This window comes from Balaenoptera ricei, chromosome 8 (assembly GCF_028023285.1).
Source record: "Balaenoptera ricei isolate mBalRic1 chromosome 8, mBalRic1.hap2, whole genome shotgun sequence".
In the NCBI taxonomy this organism is placed as follows: domain Eukaryota; kingdom Metazoa; phylum Chordata; class Mammalia; order Artiodactyla; family Balaenopteridae; genus Balaenoptera; species Balaenoptera ricei.
In genome coordinates, this window is record NC_082646.1 from 14822938 (window position 1) to 14844682 (window position 21745).

The window sequence follows — 21745 nt, forward strand, 5'->3', positions numbered from 1 at the left end:
AAGGGAGATGAACTGGTAGTCAGAACACCTGGGTTTGGGGACTAGCCCCACCAAATCATGCAACGTCTCTGGATCTCTGAAAAAGGAGCTAGATTAGGTGACAGCTCAGATTCCGTCTACCTCTGACATTCTGTGGTTTGGCTACCCTGACCAGCAGGTGACTCTATCCAGGACCTCCTCTTATTTGCCTGGTGCATTTGGGGGCAAGAGCGGAAAAGCGGAAGCCAGGAGAGCGAGGATCGGGCTCTCTGATTCCCCCTTGTGTCTCCAGAGCCTGGCCCTGTGCCTGGCACATAGTAGGTGCTAGGTAAATATTTGTGGAATTAATCAATGCCAAGGGAAACTGCGCTGTCACCTGGGGAGGAGATGGGGCTGTGCTGTGTGGCCCCATCTTTGTGGCTAGACCTTGCCATCTGCAGCCCAATTCCCAAATGTGTCAGTGGTTACCTTCCAAATGATAGGGACTTGTTTGTGTAGTGTTTTGCAGCTCATTTGCATGCCTTTCATACGATGTGGGAAAGGCACAGAAATCCTCCCTGCTGCAGGCCTGCTCCTTTCCCCTGCACGAATATTTAGCCCCTTCATCCTACTAATCTTACTTCCACTCTTGTCCCTCAAAAAAGGCACCCTTTAAACTGGAGGATGTGCCAACCCTTCTCCTGCTCTCATTGCCCACCAGCTGGGGATGGCGGGTGGGGATGCGGAGAATGGGAGATGCTACCAGAGACTTGGAGATGAAGCCCAAATAGAGAAACGGAGAAGCAAAGATAGGGAGGCACCCAGACGACAAAAGGGGAGAGGCATGGGCACAGAGAGAGAAAAACATAGGACAGAGAAAAACAGAGAGATAAGGATAGACAAGATGACTGCGACAGGGTGAAAGACGTTAGGAGCGGAGGGGAGCTGAGGGGAAGGGGCCCCAGGAGTGACGCGGGCCCTGATGTGATGTGATGTGACAAGGCAATCTACAAGCAGCTTGTCTCGGCAAAAATGCAACTGATACCCAAGCGAGGCAGTGCAGAAGGAGATTCGTGTCAGGAGGGCTCAGGCCTCCGCCCACAGCCTCACATTTCAGATCCACTCCCAGAGTTGAGGGCAGGGGTCAGTCCCAAGGCAGCTTTCAACTGAGATGTTTCACTCCTTAGTGGCCAGAACCCTGTGAGCTCCTGGGGCTGGTGGTCGGGAAGGGTGTCATCCCTCCCTGGCCAGAAGCTCCGGGCCAGCCCCTGGAATCAGGGATGGGAGATGCAGCTGGGTGTCCTGGCAGAGCTGGGCCCTGCCAAGGCACCTGGTGGCTGAGGGGGTCTGAGCCCGGGACACCCCAAGGGACGGCTGCCCCTCCTCCTCACCAGGTCCAAAGGCAAGAGGAAGGGGCAGAATGATCCCCACAGCAGTGCCTTATAGATGGTCATTGGATGAGGGCAGCGACCACACCTGTGGTTTTTGCAGTTCCCACCAGGTGTTTGATTAAGTAATAGGGAGGGAAGGGGGAAGGAGAGAATGAGACGTATTGGAAAAAGGACTTAGGAATCAGACCAAGGTTTCAGTCTTAGCCTCAGCACTCACTAGCTGTACAACCTGACATCAAATCAATAATGTCTCCAAACCTCAGCTTCCCCATCTGTGAAATGGGAGTGACATGTTCTCCTTGGGGTTGTTGTGAGAATTAAATAGGGTGCCGCGTGTAAAGAGCTTAGCGTGGGACCGAACACATAGGAAGGGCTCAGTAGAGAGCAGCTGCTCTGCTTGTTGTGGTCGTCGTTATTGTTGTTCTATTGTCTCTGGATTATTATTCCTACTACATCTCAGGGGGCGGGGGCGGGAGCGGGGAGGGACTTTTCATTTTTCTGTTAATTCTCCGAAGAGGAGGCAGTTGCGAGAAAAGTCTGAGCCCCCTAAAAATGCAACCTAATAACCATTTGTCACATCGAGGTGCTTTTTGGAGTTTACCAAGTGCTGTCATGGGCATTAGCTCTGTGGAAGAGACACCATCATTTGCATTTATAAAGGAGGGCACCAGGGACCAGAAAGGCTGAGAGACTGGACCAGGGTTCCCCAGCTCACGGGGTGCCGAGCCAGGTGCAGACGTCATATTCCAGGGCAGCACTGTTCAGCCAGCTGGGGGAGGTCCCAGCAGCCACCGACCCCAACCCTGGGGCACACTGACCCCCTACCCCCCGCCAGCCCAGCCCCAGCGTACCCCCAGAGATTTCTCAGGGCCAGGCCATCTGTCTCCCAGCCCTGCACTGGCCCTGGCAGCCCCCGATCCCCCCAGGCTGTCGCCATACACGCCACAGCATTTTACTTCTGCTCCGGAGTAATGAAAGAGGTTTCTTTCCCTCAGAATTTAATTTCACGCCTGAGACTCGGCGATTAATTCCATCCCCACCCCCAGCCCCTTCCTCCAGCGCCCCGTGGGCCCCTCCGCTTGTAAATTCTGCGGTGCGCCACGGAATTTGTGTATTTTGCATCAATTAAGTGTCACATTGAGTAATTCTTCCCTGGCACCGGGTTTGTTTAGCCCAACCATTCCCACAGGATGGGGAGAGGCCGCAGAAGCTGGCAGGGAGGGAGGGCGGGCGGGGGCAAAATAGTAATCGCCGGGCATGTCTGCGTGGTGGGTTAGTGTCACTCGAGCTCTTTGACACACATTTTGCTCTGTTGCCCACAACAGCCTTAGGAGATCTGGAAGCAGCGGTATCACCTCCACATGCGGACGAGGAAACTCAGGCTCTGGGAGATCATAAGACTCACCCAAGGTCACACGGCTTATCAGTGACCCAGGCCCAATGGTGCCTGGGTCTCCTGATTCCCAGTCTCAGGCTCCTTGTGAGAAGCCATGGACAATAGGGAAGGAGCAGAGAATCTTCTGGAAAGTTCTTTCCCCGGGGAGGAGCATTCCTAGCCCAGCCTGTCTCCAAAGGGTGCAGGGGGGCAGGTGAGCTGAGGACAGAGGAAATTTCCCATTTAGTCAAGAAGGGGCCAAGAGGGGCATCAGCGCTCTCACGGTTCACTCTGGAGCAGAATCCAGGGCTAGATTATTCCGTCTCAGACCCCATTTACTGAACAAGGGTGGGAGAGACCTGGTTTCGGATCTTGGCTCTGCAGTGTGATCTGAGCAGGTCACTGCACCTCTCTGGTCTCCAGGTCCTCACCTGTGAGTGCCTTCCGAGTCCCTAAGCCAGCTCTACTATTCCATGAGCCTGTAAAGTTCTGCCATGTGGAAAAGGCAGACCCCCGGCCCACCCCATGCCCACGTGCCCCCGTTCACCCTCCCTCAGACGTTTATGGTTCACTAGCCCTGCTCTGTGCCAGGCACGTGGAGATGCCAGAGGGGATCAGAGCTGCCTCAAGGAGCTCTCGGCCTTCCAGGGGAGCCAGATACATGGCCTGGTGCTAAGTGCTGTTGGCAAGGGCCTGGGGGGAAGTGGCGACAGTGGTTGCCCCTGGGAGGGAAGTGGGGTGGCTGGGTGCAGGGGTGAGGGGGACTCCCTTTTCACTGTATGCTCTTCTCTACTTTCTGAAGTTTTGTCATGTGCATATATTGCACTTTTCATTCTTTTTCTTTAAAAAGGAAAGGTTGCTTGAACATAAAATGAAAGAAAAAGAAAACTCTATGGGAATCCAGTGAAATTGGCCTGAGGGAGGCGTCCAGAGGAGGTGACGTTGAAGCTGGTTTGTGAAAGATCAGTAGCAGTTGGCCAAGCAGAGCAGGCTGGCGGGCAGTGTGCTGGCAGCATGCCCTGAGTGGGGAACTGGTGAGATCAGAAAGGGGGCGGCGGGAGGCAGGCCAGGCCAGGGACCTGGTTGGGGTGAGATCCCAGATCCCAGAAGGCCTAATTCAGGATAAGAAGTGTGGATTGTAATATGTAGGTAGAGGGAGCCTATGGGAGTTTTACATCAGGGGAAGGTCCCCGGTGGGCAGAAAACCCAGAGGGGCCTTTAAGGGTGAGAACTAGACTGAGGTAGCAGCCAGCACGCCACTCACATAACACGGGCATCACACACAGAATCCCACCAGTGAGGGCCTAGGCCTCCTGCAGTGTGGGGCGCAGGCCCGCAGTCGCTGCTTTCTCTAGGTTTGGGAATGCAAAAAACAGAAGCATCGTTGGGGTAGCCAGTGTGTTTTGTGGAAGGCTTAACTTCCGAATCCTTCTGGGCCCCAGTGGAAAGGCACTGCCCCCTCTGAGCCTGCCCAGATTGCAGGTGGGAGGAGACAGGAGGCGACAGGGATACCCATCCTTGACGGGCCCAGACTGAGACTGACCAGAATTACAAACCCAAGATGTCATGATTCTCATGACACAGGGACTGTTTGTATGAAAGTCTCTCCCTCCCTGTGTCTCTTGCTGTTTCCCTTTTTCCCTCTGTCTGTCTGTCTGTCGTTCTAGCCTAGTCTGCCCACCATATCCTCTCCTCCCCCAGCCCCTGCTCCCAGCCGTGCTTCTCAGGGCCTCCGTCTGGCCCGAGTAGGAGCATTTGGGCCAGAGTCTGGGGCACAGGGAGACACAGTGAGCCTCCCACACTGGGTATCATTCACTCCAGGCACCAGTGGGCAGCAAGTTCTGGGTGCCTGCCTTCCTGCTCCCACCCAGGGCTGGCCAGGACCTCTCGTGTTCTCTGCCTTCCAGACCCGGCCGAGTCGATCCCCACCATCCTGGACGGCTTCCACTCCCAGGAAGTTTGGGCCGGCCACAACATGGAGCTGCCCTGCACCGCCTCCGGCTACCCCATCCCTGCCATCCGCTGGCTCAAGGATGGCCGACCCCTCCCAGCTGATAGCCGCTGGACCAAGCACATCACGGGGCTGACCATCAGTGACCTGCGGACCGAGGACAGCGGCACCTACATTTGCGAGGTCACCAACACCTTCGGCTCAGCAGAGGCCACAGGCACCCTCACAGTCATCGGTGAGCGGGGAAGCCCCTCTTCCAGCTTCAGTAAACTTTGAGGGCACCGCGTGCGGTGGGGAGGGGCATGGGGGCAGCCGCCCCTGCCTCTGGCCGGCCCCAGGGGATGAGCCTCTGGTTGGGGGAGGCAGGTTGGTGTCCTGGGGAAGGCAGGTTGGTGTCCTGGGGAAGGCAGGTTGGTGTCCTCGGAAAAGCACTGGGTTTGAAATCAGAAGACCTGCCTTTTGGTTCTGATATCGTCAGATAGTAACTGACTTGGGGAAAATCGTATAAGCCTGGGCATCACCTCTGTGCCCTCTTCTGTCAAAGGGGGTAATAACCCTGGCCCTCCTACCTCCCAGAGGTCACGAGGGTCAAAAGGGACAATGACGGTGATGTGATAAGCTCACGGGGCTCCTCAGCTTCTTGGGAGGAGGCAGAGTCTATACTAAAGGAAACAGTGCTGATGTGAATCTATCAGAGGACATATGAACCCATCAGAGGCGACATTCAGAATATTTAGCGATAATTAATAGAGGTACTGATTGACCAGGGCAGACACTGGAGGTAAACAACCAAGGCAGCCTTTCCAGGACCTGCCAGTTGGGCACTAACTCTGGTCCTTCCTGTTCCTCCCCATCCCAGAGCCCCAGGGTCCAGGGAGCACATGTGGAGAGCAGGAGGTCTTCGCAGACCCCTGCTGCTGCTGAGCTGCCGGAAGGGCAGAGAGGTAGAGGCAGAGGGGCTGAAGCTAAGGAAAGAACCCTGGAGGGGGATTTATGAGACCCAGGGGCATCGTTTGCCCCCCCCCCACCCCATCCCTCCCTCGAGTTCCCTGCTCTCGGGGCTGCAGGGAAGGTGTTGGCAGCAGTGGGGCTGAGATTTGGAGACCCTTGTGGGATCTCAATCCTGTGGGGCAGCAATAGCCTGAGTCCTTGAACTTTGCACCCGAGGGCACTGTGAGGGATTCGACCTGGGCAGCAGAAAGAGGCTATCCAGAGGTGATCCCATCCCCATCCTGCAGAAAGGGCCCCTCTGCCGTTAAGATTGACCAAAGATGCTCTCCTCCCAGCTCACCACCTATCTCATGAGCGCAGAGCTGCAGGTCTGTGGACCCTCAGGTGGACCAGAGAACCACACAGAGCCCACCCGCTCCTGGCCTTCTGGGCCTGCTGTCCTGTCGCCCTCAGCCCAGATATGGGCCCGGTGTCCTCCCCATAGTCAAGGGGGTCTTGACAGTTGGAGCACATTTATCTGCAGTGTGGGGAAGAGACCCTCCCCTCTGCAAATTCACTGTGAAGCTGGAAGAGCAGAAAGAGCCCCAAGAAATGCTCTGGGAGCAACAGTTCATAATACGAATGCTTAGGTTACAATGCTGAAGGTTTGGGGGCAAGGGAGGGGGTTCCTCTCGTATAAACAAACCCAGGACCGCAGAGTAGGCAAGTAGAAGGACCAGGAGTAGTACCCTCTTGACCTAAGCACTGTCCAAAATTGTTTGGTCTAGAATTACCTTCAACCCCTCCTGCTATACACACCCACACACACACACTCACACTCACACTCACACTCACATTCATACACACAGTCTCAGGGAACAGGTCCGGAGAGCCACGTACCCTCAAATCTTTGGAAAATTAGCAAACCTAACTCTGAGTAATTTGGTGTTCAGAGCTCCTGCCTCAGGACAGACAGGCAGGCAGGTACTTACACACACACACACACACACAGGCAGATGTGTTGAAAGTTCACATGCCCACCTCCCCGTACACATGTGCACAAATACACGGTGCCCACGTACACTCACAGATACACACATTCCTCCGCGTAACGCACTCTCATCCTAGAGCACGCACACAGACAAACAATAAGTAACTGCCTACAGCTGTGTGCACGCACCGCCTGCCCCCACCCCTGAGTGGAAGGGTACACCTCATTCTCCTCTGAGACAGCTCCCCACCCTCTCCCACACTGGGCTTGACTGGACAACCAGGTTCAAAGGGAAGTGACTTGGCTTTTCTCCGTCTTCCATCCTTCTGATAGCTCCTCTCTGCCAGGTTCATGGAGAGGAGAGCTTTCCATACTCTGCGTCATTCTGCCCCCAAGCCTCCCACACATCCTAGCCCGTGCAGGGGCAGTGAGGAGAGAGCAGCTGGCTGGCAGGGCCCTGAGAGCCCTGGCTGGTGACCGGGACAAGCAGGATGCCACCTGCGTCATGTTGCACTGACATTTCCTGGACAGCGGGCAGAGGCTCTGGGAGTGAGTGGGGAGAGCAGAGTGTGAGCAGACTTGTGTGTGCTTTGACTGTGCCCACCCAGACAGGCCTGCCGTGCCCCCATCTCCTGCAGGCTCCCTCCTTGGGGGTCCAAGGCTCCTGCAGGCCTCAAGCTCCTGTATAGAACCCCAAGCCCATGGAGATCAAGGGAGAGAGGCCAGCTTGGGGGTGGTAACCAGCCAGCCAGCCAGTCAAGCAATAAACATGACTCGGACAGCAGTAGTGATATAAAGATGAGGGACACCGCCCTGCTTTCAAGTGGCTCATAGTCCAAAGGGAGAGACAGAAACAAAGTGGTGATTAGAAGACCATGAGCTTAGTGTTGTGTTACACACAGGGAGCCCCAGAAGAGAGATCTTTAACCCAGCCTGGGAGGGGAGTGGTGTCCAGGAAGGCTTCCTGGAAGAGAGGACACCTGAGTTCAATGTGAAGGATGAGTAGGAAGTAGGTAAAGGGGGCAAAGAGTGCTCTAGGTGAGACTCTGGGTGTGCAGGAACCACAGGCAGGCTGCTGGTCTAGACACTGCATTGCTGAGAAGGGCGCCAGGTCCCCAAGGGCCTTGATGGCCTTGAATGCCACGCTGAGTTTTTGGGCGCCGTGGAAGTTCTGAACAGGGCGGTGGCTGGCTGCAGCATGGAGAACCGATGGAGGGACACAGGGAAAACGGGAGCAGGGAGAAGAGAGTACTGCATGGGTCCAGGCCAGGAGCTGCAGGCCTGCAGCAGGACAGGGGTGGTGGGGATGAAGAGCAGGCGGTTAACTGATGCATATAAAGGAAGTCAGACCAGCAGAAGGTAGCAAGTGGTTATCTGTATAAGTACAGGAGACAGGTGGCTGGGCCACGGGTGCCTCCCTGGTTTCTAGGGTGGGTGACAGCAAGGACAATGAACCAGCCAAGCTCCCATCCTCCTCATGAGCCAAAGGGAGCTTCCCAGCCCCGCCCAGCCAAAGGGCCCACATCAGGAAAGCACAAGCCATCAGAATAATAATGTAGAGACATCTCCTGGCCTGACCCTGCCATTTAACAGATGAGTAAACTGAGGCCTAGAGAAAGGAATTCGCTTGTCCTGGTCCCGCCTGCTACAAGGAGTCTTGGCGACAGAATCAGGGCCTCCTGACTCCTGGGGACTTTTGTGACCACAGCCCACCCCTAGCCACACTCCACTCACAGTGAGTCCTTTTTCTTTTCTTTTCCTCCCTGTTTTCCCTCGCCTCTCCCCTGCCTGGTCCGGCCCAGACCCTCTTCATGTGACCCTGACACCAAAGAAGCTGAAGACCGGCATTGGCAGCACGGTCATCCTCTCCTGCGCCCTGACGGGCTCCCCGGAGTTCACCCTCCGCTGGTACCGCAACACCGAGCTGGTGCTGCCCAACGAGGCCATCTCCATCCGCGGGCTCAGCAACGAGACCCTGCTCATCACCTCGGCCCAGAAGAGCCACTCCGGGGCCTACCAGTGCTTCGCCACCCGCAAAGCCCAGACCGCCCAGGACTTCGCCATCATAGTGCTCGAGGGTGAGCTGGGGCCGCCGGGACACACGGGCGGGTTCAGGACTCCTGCAGCGCGGCCAGAGGCAGGAGGCATTCATCCAGCGCTCACACCACTCCAGGCAGATGCACTATCTTATTCAATCCTCCCAAGGGCCCTGTGTGGAGATACTTTTTTTTTTTTTTTTTTTTTAATAATAACCATTTTGCAGTTGAGGAAACCGAGGCTCCGGTCACTTGCCCTAGGTCACACAGCCCTGCTAAGGAAGAGGGCTGGGGTTTGAACTCAGGGCTCTTATCCGCCATACTCTGTTGACTCTGCCCTTCAAAATTACTAGAACTTCACCATTAGAAGGGCCTTCAGTAGGGTCTCAAAGACTCTCGGTCTCCCAGAGGCCCTGGAAGGGTGCTGGGAACCTCTGGATTTTTGAATCCTCTCCCTGCCTGAGGTCTCTTCTCAGCAGGCCCTGTTTCTTACCATGGACCTGGCTTTCTGCCTGCTTCTCTCTCCCTTTAAAGCTACCACCCCCGCAAGGTTCCTCACCCAGCACCTGTGTGTATGGTTGTTCGGGTCATTCACTACACAAGGTGCCCAGCTAAGAGGGTGAGGACTGAAATCCAGCTTGCACCCACTTACCAAGCCATGCACCCACACTGGGCTGTGGCCATGCACCCACACTACGCTGTGACCATGCACCCACAATGGCCTGTGGCCATGCAGAGGAGGCACCTTTTTCTTATTTGCACAAAGATACAGGGCGGGTTGGCAGAGGCCCTATCCTTACCAACAAATTTAGTGGTTCCCCAGCTCCTTTGTTGCTCCCATAATCCTGTTCCTTCCAAGGATTTTTCACTGTGATAACAAAAACACCAAACCCGGGCAAACCCCATGGATATCTGTCTCACTGTTACAGCCCAGGGGTCCTCATTCCTTGGCAAGTGGGGCATGAGAGCTGGGCATCCATCGAAGCTAAGCCCTCATCCTTCACCCAGTGCCCAGCAAACTGCCTTCCTCAGCCCCTACCTCCTCTTGTCCTGCCCTATCCCTGGTCTCTCTTCCCAATGAGGAAACACATCAGCTGGGCGCAGCCTAGTGTGAAATGGGTGCCTTTCATCTCTGGGGACCTCCTGTCTGAACTACTCCCCACCCAGGAGCAGACTACTCCCACCCAGTGCGTTTTCTCTCTGAGGGCTACCCCTATGCCGTTGGTGGATCTTACAGGACAGCTGGTGCCCGCCAGTTCAGAGCTGGGATGCGGAGAATGAGGCTGGTGAGAGGGGCAATGAGCTGGAAGGGAGGGGCAGCCAGAGGGGGAGGGCTGGGGAGAGAGGCAGAGGAGAGGCCAAAGGCAGTGACCGTGCCAGGCAGTCCCAGGCTCCACCAGGCACCAGGCTCTCCCCAGGTTGGAGATAAGGGTCTCCCTCAGAAATGGGGCCAGGGGCTGGCAGCCTGAGTTAACGTCAGCATTTTGGTGTGAAATGTGGGTGGCATGTAGAGTGCCAGGTTACATTTGCCTTCCTTTTTTTTATATGTTTGTTTTGGTGTTTGACTTTTTCAAGGATTTAGCACCTATTTTAATCCTTTACAGCAATCCTGTGTGGAAGGATGGCCAGAGTTAATGATTACATCCTCCATGATCCATGGAGGAAGTGGGGCCTGGGGGGGTTACTTGTCCTGTCCAAGGTTATTCCATTCACCAAGACTTAAGCCCCAAAACAGACCCCACCACCACCACTGCCCCTGGGCAGCTTGCATTTTAAGCCTCAAGCTTCAGGTTTTTGCTAACAGAGCTACAGCACCAGCACCCCTCCCACTCGAATGAGAGCTGGAATTGGACCGTTCAGGTCCTGGTTCCACACATAGCTAACCTCTGAGCCTCTATGGCTTTATTTAAAAAGGGAGGAGAAAGAGGCAGAAAAGGAAAAGTTGAGAGGAGCTAACATTTATTAAGCACTTACAAAGTGCTGTGTAAGCATCTTTAATGCATTAATTCATTTACTCCTCACATCATCAGTACCAGGAGGATATAATCATTATCCCCATTATCTCCATCCTCCACAGAGGGGAGATGGAAAGACTCAGAGAGGTTAAGTAACTTGCCCAAAGACACAGAGCTAACAGGTAGTTGAGGGAGGATTCAAATCCAGGAGTCTTCATTCACGTGCACTGAACAGGGTTTTGCGGATGGTACATGAATCTTGGAAGTACGCGGAAGTGTACTTTACCATTGTTATGTCCGCTGCGTTGCCTTCTCCCCATGACGAGGTGGGGTGGCCTGGGGGGATGGTCTCTCTGTGACTCGGTGATCCTTAAGGGGGCTCCTCGCTCCCTGCAGACGGCACACCCCGCATCGTCTCATCCTTCAGCGAGAAGGTGGTCAACCCTGGGGAGCAGTTCTCACTGATGTGCGCAGCCAAGGGCGCTCCGCCCCCTACCGTCACCTGGGCCCTGGACGACGAGCCCGTCGTGCGGGACGGAAGCCACCGCACCAGCCAGTACACCATGTCCGACGGCACCACCATCAGCCACATGAATGTCACGGGGCCCCAGATCCGCGACGGGGGCGTGTACCGGTGCACCGCACGGAACTCGGTGGGCAGTGCTGAATATCAGGCGCGAATAAACGTAAGAGGTGCCTGTCTACATTTAAATATCAGAATAGGCTTTTGAGTTCCTTTGCCATCTCTGTGGTTACCATTCTTCTTGTGGTGATTAGTACTTATTATTAATCGTCATTTTGATTTTAGTAGAGGTCTCTCTCCTCTCTCTCCCCGTTTCCCTGCCCTCCGCAAGTCCCATCATCCATTCTTGTGTGTGTGTGTGTGTATGTGTGTGTGTGTGTGTGTGTGTGTGTGTGTGTGTCTGGTACAGTTCACCCCCTTTGCATTCCCATTCCCCATCCCCCTTCACCCCTCCCACAATCCTGCCCGCCACCCCGTTCCTCCCCATCAATCTCTCTGGCCCCAGGGACACTAAGAACTCCACTGGCACCTACAGTCCCACCAGGACCTTGCAAGGCCAGGGACAAGGAAGGGGCAGTGGGGCCAGGCTTGCCCTTTGATAGGGGTGTCCACCGAAGCTGTATCCCACTCCCACAATACTCCAGGAGGTGTAAGCAGCCAGGAGCCAGGGCACCAGCATCTCTCAGTCCACCCTCCCCTGGCTACCCTCCAAGACCCCAGCCATCAAGAATAGGGGACTCAGGCTGGGTGAGGGTGCCCCAAGGCAAGCACCTTCAGGAGAAGGGGAAGGAGTCCTCAAGGTGACCATCCCCGTGCCTCAGGTCTCCAAGTTGCTGTGGTGAGAGCAGAGGATCCTCTGAAGCTTTTTGCAGCCCTGTGGCTTCAGACTGGTCCTCATCTGACCCAACCAGTGAGCCCTGACACGAGAGCAGAAGAGGCTCAGGGGAGTGGGAGAGAAGGGGCACTGGACTAGGGGCGCTGGTGGCTGTCATGGGAACGGGGAAGGGGAGCAGGGCGTTCACGCTAAATTCACCTGTTCCAGGTCTCCGACCCCCCATGAGAAATGTGGCCTCCCTTTGGCCACCCTCCCGCCCTCTCTGAACTAGAAGGGGACAGAGCTGCAGGGTCGTGGGAGACGCCCTGGTCCTGCCCCTCATCTACTGGGTGGGGAGCTGGAAGCCCAGAGTTTCATGTACCCACTCCAGCACTAGCCCTGCATGGTGGCCTCTGAGCCCCCTTTGCAATTCCCACATGGCCATCCGCCTAGCTGACCCAGGCGACGACACTCCCTCCCCTCCGCCAGTGTGGTCAGAGCCCCTCTTTATAGCCCCTTCTCAGGGACCCACAAAACACATTTACCTGTTGAAAGAAAATCATCCATTGAAGACCTTCCTATTGTCCTTTACATAGTTAATGTATGTGCGATCCCTTTTGGTACAAGACCATTATGAGCAAATCAAATGAAAATAACAAAATCTCTACTTTTCCATTTTAACCCCCAAATCTTAATCTCCTCATAAATGAGGACTCGCCCTCCCAAATCCCAGTAACTTCTTGGTGAGGCTTCAGTTCGCTCATCTAGCCTATCCCGTTAGGGGAATGGATTCTCGCCCCGGGCATGAATGAAACGTGTCTGTTTGCAACTATTGGAAGCTAGTAACAGTGAGTCCGGGAGAGACCACGGGTGCCCCCAGTTCCAACCTCTGCCTTTAGTCTTGTGAAAAAGGCCTCCCTCTCCCCCTGCCAAATTTCCATCCCCTAAGAGTTTCCGAGTCCAAGCAACTGAGAAGAGCATCACGGGGCAGCGCCTGGCCGTCCCTGGCTAACCGCACCATCGCCCCTCCTCTCCTCCTCCCTCCCAACTCCTGCCCAGGCCCCCCCAGCATCCGGGCGATGAGGAACATCACAGCTGTCGCTGGGCGGGACACCCTTATCAACTGCAGGGTCATCGGCTACCCCTACTACTCCATCAAGTGGTATAAGGACGCCCTCCTGCTGCCCGACAACCACCGCCAGGTGGTGTTCGAGAACGGGACCCTCAAGCTGACTGATGTGCAGAAGGGCATGGACGAAGGGGAGTACCTGTGCAGCGTCCTCATCCAGCCGCAGCTCTCCATCAGCCAGAGCGTCCACGTGGCCGTCAAAGGTAGGCCGCCCCCCACTGCCAGCCTGAACCGGAGCCCTCCTGCTCACCCAGGATTGTGGGCTGCTCTTCAGCCAGCCACTCAGCCAGCAGCAGGCAGTCCTGAGGGAGTGGAAAGCCACGGAAGAGAGGGCTCCGGCCTGGAATTTGGAAAAAAGGGGGCAGGGTGGAAGATTGCTGGGGGCCGGGAGGGGGGAGATTGCAGCGGGTACAGAAGAAGGCCACGGGTACCTCTACATTCCAGTTCCTTCTGTGGGCTGCAAGTCAAGGCAGCACTGGCCCCAGGGGCATGAGGGGTCCATGGCACCTGGGCAGGAGGCCCAGGTCAGAGGTGACAGGCTATATTGTTCCCCTGATGTCAGCATGGAGCCACCCAGAGCTCAGCAGGGCCCATGAGAGACCAACAGGTAGGAGAGCGGCAGGAGCCGGAGAGCAGACGCAGCGGGAGGCTGGGTGGAGGGTGCATATGCTGGGGGCCCTGACTCCCTTCCAGGGCTCAGACTGGCCGGCCGAGGCTGCTTTGATGGGATGGGCAAGGCCCTTCCACCTGCTAATGCAGCTGGAGGCCTGGAGAGCACCGCCTGGTGCCTAAAATCCTCCTCCCTCCCAGGCCCTCTATGCTCACCTGGGTGAGGTCTTTGTTTTGTGCGGGGGCACCTAACACAGTGCCTGGTACGTGGCAGCCATTCAGTAAATGTCTGTGCATTCAACAAATGAATGCATATAAATGAGCAAATAAATGAATTCGTGACTGAACGACAGCTGTCCCCTGGGTTCAGGGGCTGTGCGGGGGTGTGAAGCTCCCTCCCAAACACATTCTTTGGAACTGACAGGCCTGGAGATTGTCTGGACGGTGGGTGCAAGCAGGGTGGCCCGGTCACCTAGGGGGCAGGACGGAGAGGTGGCGCCTGCCAGGCCTGGCTAAGGAGAGGTCAGTAAAAGCCAGGCAGCTGGCGTGGAAAGTCACTGGGTCCGTGGTGGCCGTGTTGGGTCAGGGGCTTATGTCCCTTTCTGAAGAGCCAGGGCAGGCTCACGCATATCCCCAAGGAACAACATGAACCTGGAGATGGGGCCAGCCTGTGCCCTAGGGCCCGTGGAAAGGAAGAGAAAGCAGGGGGGTCCGGGCCTGCGGAGGGGCCCTGGCACAGGGGGAAGGCCCCAGGGGGCCCCAGACTCCTGAAGCAAGACGGAGTGGAGGCCTTGTGGACAGGAAGAGGGGAGTCTGGGGGAAAGAAAGGTTTGGAGAGACAGATGCTGCCTCTGTTTTGGGCCCCTTCACGCGTGCGGTGAAGATGGGACCCCCAGGGGCAGATGTCAGGAGAACAGCTGGAGAAACGGAAGGTAGCAGCAAAACGTGCAATCAGTGCTTCGCTCCTCTGCTCACTTGTCACCAGGGCTCACTCTCATCGGCACACTGGGGCCGTGTCACATGCCCCCTTGTGCACCCACCACCTGTCACAGTGCCAGACAGTGTGTGTTTCTTGAGCTGAAACTGAGACATTAGTCTGGGTTGGAGTGACTTTCCGGGAAGCCTGGCTCTGAGCCTGAGAACTGGGGGAGGGGCTGTCTCGGGGGCCCATCTCCAGCCTGGGGAGGAGAGAGGAGACCCTAACAGCATCTGCCTCACTGCCGGCCCCCCGACTGCTGCACCCCAGCCAGCCTGAGGGGCATCCTGGACCCCCCTTTCAGCCTAAAACCTTTGCCCAACCCAGGGGCCTTGTGCCGGCAGGAACCTCACAGCCCCCAGGCCCCATCCCCGGCCTGCCTCCCGTTCCCAGCATCTCGGGGCGACCCGCCTGTATCCATTTCTGTCACAAGCTGTGGACCGAGAGTTTACAGTGTAAACATCACATATTAAAACATCTAACCTTTGCTCTACTCCCTTCACCCGCCTGCACCAGCGAGCATTTGGCCGGGTTTGTTGGCTTAAAAAAATAAATAAATAACAGGGCTCCAGCGAGCCTCGGAGTATGCGGAACATCCTGAAAGCTGCATCTGCTCATCAATTATTCAGCCCCATTCAGGGAGCGATCAGTCCTAATGAATTGAATCTGATGCATTCCGTCTCAGCGACTCGCTGGGCCTGTTGTGATTGTGCTGAGCGACAATGTCTCCCAGCCCTGGGAGAGGGAAAGGGGCGCGTGTGTGTGTGATCTCAGAGGGCAGAGCCCCTGCACCGGGCACATGTGGCTCCCGGCACACAGCACGAGCTTGGAGTTCAAAAGCATGGGCATATGTGTGTGTATAGTACACAGGCGGGTGTGCACACATGGCCCCTTCCCTACCCGCAGGGTCTGCAAATCCAGCCCCAGAAGGGCTATAGTCACTTGTTTTCTCTCCAGCCCGAGAAGCAGCATTTGTATGGGGGCCCTGGGACCCCGTGCCCCTGCCTGTCCGAAAGCTTAAACCCATCATCCCCGCTCTCTCCCAGTCTCCCTCTCCCCACTTCATTAGAATGCACTTTTGCAGAAGAACCCATCAGAGCTGATTATGAGCAAGCTGCTTGATTAGCTGACGTGCTGTTCTAAGAGCTGCTCAAGGAGGAGGGTGGAGGAGGTGCCCCTGGGCGTGGAAAGGGGCCCCGACTCTGGGGGAGAGGGGGACAGGGCCCGAGGGCAGCGCTCTCCACCCCACTCCTGCTGCCTGGCTGGGACGCGCGTCCCACCCAGAGGATCAGAGCAGAGACCTGGAGTGTAGGAAAGGGCGAGTGGGGGCAGGACAGGGCACTAGAAGCTTGAGATTTGTTGGAAGTCCTACCCCCCATCTCTCTGTGAGGCCAAGAGCCCGCAGGCAGGGCGGGGCATAAACCCACGCTGCTCCATAAGCTGGAAAAACCACTGCTGACTCCACTCCTTCTGGGACTGCTTGTCTTCTGATGAATTTTTCAAACACTGAGCTGAGGAGAGCAGAACACACCAGACACACATGCACATGCATGCACACACATGTGCAGAGACCTGTGTACATGAGTACACACGTGTGGACGTACTGTACGCATTGTATGCATGTGCGTGCAACAAATAGACACGTTAGCCTGTCCACACTTGCACACATACACACATGCAGTTGCATATACACAGATGTTCCCTCTGTCTGTATCCTCCTGTGAAGCAACATTGCTGAGCCACGAAAGGTGGCTGCAGGTGCTACCATAGAAAATGTCACCTCAGTGAGCCTGTTGTGATCCAGCAAGGCAGGAGGGCCGAGGGGAGAGCGGGTGAGGATGCTTCGAGGGCTGCCTGGGCTTGGGTGCATGTGGCACTGACTGGCAGGGGAGAGCCAGGCTGTGGGGAAGGCGAGTGCTTGTCTCTGGGCACCCAGAGAGATCCTTGGCAGGATGCCAAGAGGAGGGCCCAGAGATCCAACCTAGATTTGGTGTCTTTAGGGCCCTCTGTAGCTGAAAAACAATGTAGCATAAAAGCATCTCTGGGCACGCAGGCCGAATGTTTAATTAACTAAGAAGGCAGGGCTGCAAGTGGGGCTTCTTGGCTTTGGCTCAGTGAGGGAACATCTCCACCCGCACATCTGAGCCTCCGGAGCCAAAACAAGGGCATGAGGTGCTTTCTGCCCATGCTCAGTAAGGCCAGGACCCAGAGGTAGTGCCAACACACACAGACACACACACACACATGCACGCACGCACGCACCCTCACTCCCGAGTGCCTGTACTCCTCATCCACACTCTTTCTTCCCTTGCTGCTCAGCAAGTCCCTGCCGTGTGCTTGGAGCCTTCGGGGAGGCCCCCTTCCACCCCAGAGAATGTGTTGGGGGTTTCTATGATCAGGGGGCTTAAGAGAGAGCCAACCCCCTGGCCAAATGCCTGCCATTGGCACAGGTGGAGTTTTGGAAGGAACACACCAGAATCCAGAGGAAGGGGGAACAACAGGTTCCGCAGGGGCAGATTGCCAAATGTACTGCGGGGAGGGAGTGCCAAGGATGTTGCTGCCAACAGCCCTTTTCCTCGGCAGAGGGAGCCGGGAGCACAGGAGCAAGCACCCTCCTTACAGGACAGACAGCGGATCACGGTGACGGCGGTGTCCACGATGAGGAGGAGGATGGAGCAGTGTCTGTTTATTCATTCAGTGACATTAACCATGCACCCCCTATATTCCAGGCGCTCTTCTATGAACACAGCTGTGCTCAAGACAGACAAAAATTCCTGCCCTTGGGGAGCTTACATTCTATTAGGGAAATGGTTAATAACGTGAAATCCGTGAAAGATGTCTCATGTCAAATAGGGAGTGGGAATCAGAGTGCCAAGGGGCAGGAAGAGTGGTTTGCAATTTCAATCAAGGGACTGTTGGAGCTTTGTGATATGCAGCCGGACGTTTCCCCTTTCTTTTTTTTAAAAATTTATTTATTTATTTTTGGCTGTGTTGGGTCTTCGTTTCTGTGCGAGGGCTTTCTCTAGTTGCGGCGAGCGGGGGCCACTCTTCATCGCGGTGCGCGGGCCTCTCACTATCGCGGCCTCTCTTGTCGCGGAGCACAGGCTCCAGATGCGCAGGCTCAGTAGTTGTGGCTCACGGGCCCAGTTGCTCCGCGGCATGTGGGATCTTCCCAGACCAGGGCTCGAACCCATGTCCCCTGCATTAGCAGGCAGATTCTCAACCACTGCGCCACCAGGGAAGCCCTGCAATTTTAAATAGGGTGGTCAGGGAAGGCCTGCCTGAGAAGAGGGGGTTGCATTAAAAAAACTGAAGTGAGTTATGAATATTCCTATAATATTAGACTCGTTACAACTGGAAAATCAGCATCAGGCTTTAGAGGTTACTTCATCCAACTCCCCCATTTTGCAGATGAGAAAACTGAGGCTCGGGGGCAGAGACAGGGTGGTGGTGACGAGGCAGCTGGCCCACGTCACTCTTGGATTACAGAGTCTTTCCCCATCTCCGTGCTGCACAAGCAGAGAAGCTCCACCTTCACACAGTGCCCATTCTCTGCTAAATGATGCAATAAATAAAAAGGTTTGGTCCCGAAGAGAGATCATGAGAGACACCGTAAAGTGTTTATGGGCTGGACTGGTGGTCAGCATGCCCTCCTCTGTGCAACACCCCCAAACAAGTGGCCGAAACAGCTTTATGGTGGCCAGGGACCACAGGGACTGCCTGACCGCTGTGTCTTTTCAGCCACGCCAGCCTCTGACCTCTCGCCATCACAGCATCTTGCTCTGACCCTGCTTCCCTCACAGCTGACTGAGTTGCCCTCTCACCAAAGATGACTGTGGCCAGAGCAGGGCTTCCAGAGATAAATCCCTTGGTTCTGCGGCATCCACGCCCCTTACATGCAGGCCATGTGCTGGGGAAATGCTAGGAGTCATGGGCAAGAGGGAAGTCCTTGTGGACTGTCAACCCTGAAGAGGTCCCTTGTCATCACCGCCATGGAGGTGATCCGAGCCTCAGCTTCTTCTTTCACAGAAGTGGAAATGGACATACACACACACTCAACAAGCCCGTGTCCACCTCTGAGCGCAGGGGAGACACCACAGACTCACAGCTCAGAAAGCAGTCCCATGTCCACATCACGGGGCGCCCCACCCTGCTTCTCAGAGCCTCCCACTCGCAGCCTCCTGCTGGTATTCAGCGAGCCCGTGAAGGAGCCGGGATCCCTAGGCTTTCTTCTCCCTCCAGGCGGTCCTCACGTGCTGGAGTTATAGGGTTGTCGGAATGCCAGCCTGGGGCCGAGGAACTCTGTGAGCAGCTCTGGCCTCTACCACTCCCACCAAGGAGTTTCTAAGGGGACACTTACCGCCCCCCACAGAACCACACCTGCCCCATCAACCTGCAGCAGGGCAGAGTGGGGCGGGAAGTAAAGACCCTTACTCCTTGGACTCCTGGGGGTGATTTGGCCATCTACTTCCAGCAGGGCAGCAGTGCACTAGAGAGCTCTGGCTGGCCCGGGTGAATGCCTAACCCCCCCAGGATGGAGGTTGGCTGCTCTCTCCTTCCCTGGCTGCTCGAATTGCCATCAGGGTTATTCCTGAAGACCGGAAGGGAGTGACAGCCCCTGGTTGGCCTCTGCCTCTTGTCTCAGCCTTTTCCCATGCTCTCACTCCATATATTTTGTAAAGCACGTGCATCCTTTGACCCTCAGTCCAAATGCCACCTCCTCCATGCAGCTGCGTTCACCCAACCAGATGACACCTCTTCTCGTCTCTGAGTTCAGTATCTGTGTATTCAGGTGGTGCTTGTCCAATAACCACTGAGGGAAATGTCTTAACTTCCCGAGCAAATGCTATGCTTCCTGAGGTTCTATCCATATTTTAAGCATGCTTCTACTTTCCCCAGCCCACCCGGAGCATAATGCCTTCACAGAGCAGGCATTTCATAAATATTAGATGAATTAGTTAATTAATGAATTAACCTGCCTTAGTAACTTATTCCATTATCTAAATCCCTTCTTACTGAGAGAGACAATCTTTCCCTTGCCTGAGCTAAATCTCCCTGCCTAGTTTCAGTCTCCACTTGCTCTGTCCTCAACGGAAATGGAGCGCTTGGCCATCCATCCCTGGGGCAAGGCCCTCTCCTCTCTAGGCAGAGCCCCCCAGCTCCTTGCTTGACCCACACATTCCCCTCTGCAGGCCCTCATGACTGCCACGACTCTCCCCATGTCCCTAGGGCTCTTAAAGGAGCCAGCTCTGGTGCTAGCAAGGGCCTGAACCTCAGGAAGAACCAAGGGAGAAGCTCCCAGCTCCAAAATTCTGTAGCATAAATACAGCATCTTGAGGAAGAGGGTAGAGCTCCCTCTTTTTCTGGATGAACCCCCATCCTGTGCTCTCCCCACCCCTTGCCCACCTCATAGGTAAATTTCTAAGGTCAACCCAGGAAATGATATCCAGACATATATTTATTCATTTACTCCCCTGACAAGCATTTATTGGGCTCCTACAGTTTGCCAGGTAAATAAGTCCTAGTTACTGCCCTGCAGGAACTCCCAGACACCCAGGGAAGGTGGTAATGCAAACAGATACCCCACCGGCATGTGATGAGTGCCATGATCAAGGTGTGAACCAGGTGTTGCAGGGCTGTGCAGGAGGAGGGCAGGCTTCACAGAGGAGGTGGTACTGGAGCGGGGTCTGAAAGGACGGAGAGGAGTTTCCCATGAGGACTGCTGGGCTCTAGATTTGGGTCTTTGTGGGAAGGAAGACTGGACCAGAACTGGTTCTGCTAAACCTAAGGAGACAAACTGGCTGGCAGATCTGGGTCTCTGCAACAATTCCATCAAAAAGTCCAAGGAGGCCAGAGGACTCAATCTGATCAAAGGACCCCAAAAGGGGCGGTGGGAGCCCAATGAGGAATCTCTGGGAAATCTCAGCAATGAGCATTGGGCCATTACTAGAGTCAGGGTTCCAGACAAATCTCTCTGGAGATATCCAAGGCCCCACAAACCACTCAGAATACTGGGGGCAAGGCCCCAGCCCAGGGAGTAGCAGCAGCCAGAGTTTGGGGGTGGGGAGATCCAGACAATGACCAGAGCCCCAGAAAACCTGGACTGAGGACCTGGATTTGGGCCCATGGTGGTTATTCCACCCAGGGCCCAGCTGTGTTCACCCAGGCCTGGGCTGAATTTCGGAGCTGTGGGTGTTTATGGAAAACCGATGGAGCCCCCATGGCCAGAGTGAAGGGTAAGGTGGGAGGTGACATTGAGGAGGTCAGTTAAGGCCCCTGTTCTCATCCCATAGGGCATGGGGGCAACAGCCCTTCTAAATGTCACTTCCTCTGGACCTAGAACTCTTGACCAGGAACTTCCCCAGAGATCCAAAAGGCTGCCAAGGGTTTTGCCCTGTCCACACCTGGCCACTTCACAGGAGCCGCTTCCTACGGAGCCCTGAAAATCCTTGGGGTGCCTTGGGCATGCATATGATGTCACCTATCCTTTTCCCCTCAGGGTTCACCCCCTGCTGTGTCCACTCTGGGTGGGGAAGAGTAGCAAGCTTCCAAGGAGGGGTGGGGCTGGTGCCTGGGAGAAGGCCAGAGGACTGTGGACAGCCTTGTAATTTAATTATTTGACTGCAGAAAGGATATCTCATCTACTGGGTGCTCATCTTTGTTAAGCTAATTGTCTCCTTCTCTCTCTTCTCCCCCCAACTTGCTGGGGAAGTCACTGTGGCCTAATTGAGTTATCATAAAGATAATGGCTGTTGCTCTAGCCAGAGCTGAGAAAGGAGGATCCCTCTTGCAGAGGCTCAGGCTCCAGACAGGCCCCCACAGGGGCTGAGATGTGGGCAGTAGGAGAGGGGGAGGGCCGAATCTCTGGGGGTGGGGGCTATGTGGATGACGTTTAGCTGGGTGAGTCTAACCAACTGGTTATCTCGCAGACGACAGGGCTCCCTCTCTGCTCTTTCCTGCCACCCAAGGGGAGCTCGTTTATGAGACAAAGGGGTCTCTGGTCTGGGCATGTTTGGGGCTTTCTCAACAAGGCAACCAGGTAGCATAAGAAAGAGAGCTTGGACTTGGAGAGCAGACAGATCAGGTTTCAAATCCCACAGTCCCCTC

At 55.6% G+C, this 21745-nt stretch overlaps 1 protein-coding gene across 1 annotated transcript in view; it reads left to right on the forward strand.

Moving 5' to 3' along the window:
- Positions 1-21745, forward strand: part of DSCAML1 (DS cell adhesion molecule like 1) — a 348912-nt gene that overhangs the window by 248089 nt on the left and 79078 nt on the right. Inside the window, exons 5-8 of the mRNA XM_059929303.1 lie at positions 4632-4910; positions 8399-8674; positions 10984-11280; positions 12984-13256. Coding sequence (XP_059785286.1) covers positions 4632-4910; positions 8399-8674; positions 10984-11280; positions 12984-13256 — 1125 coding nt within the window. The remainder of the gene's footprint in view (positions 1-4631; positions 4911-8398; positions 8675-10983; positions 11281-12983; positions 13257-21745) is intronic.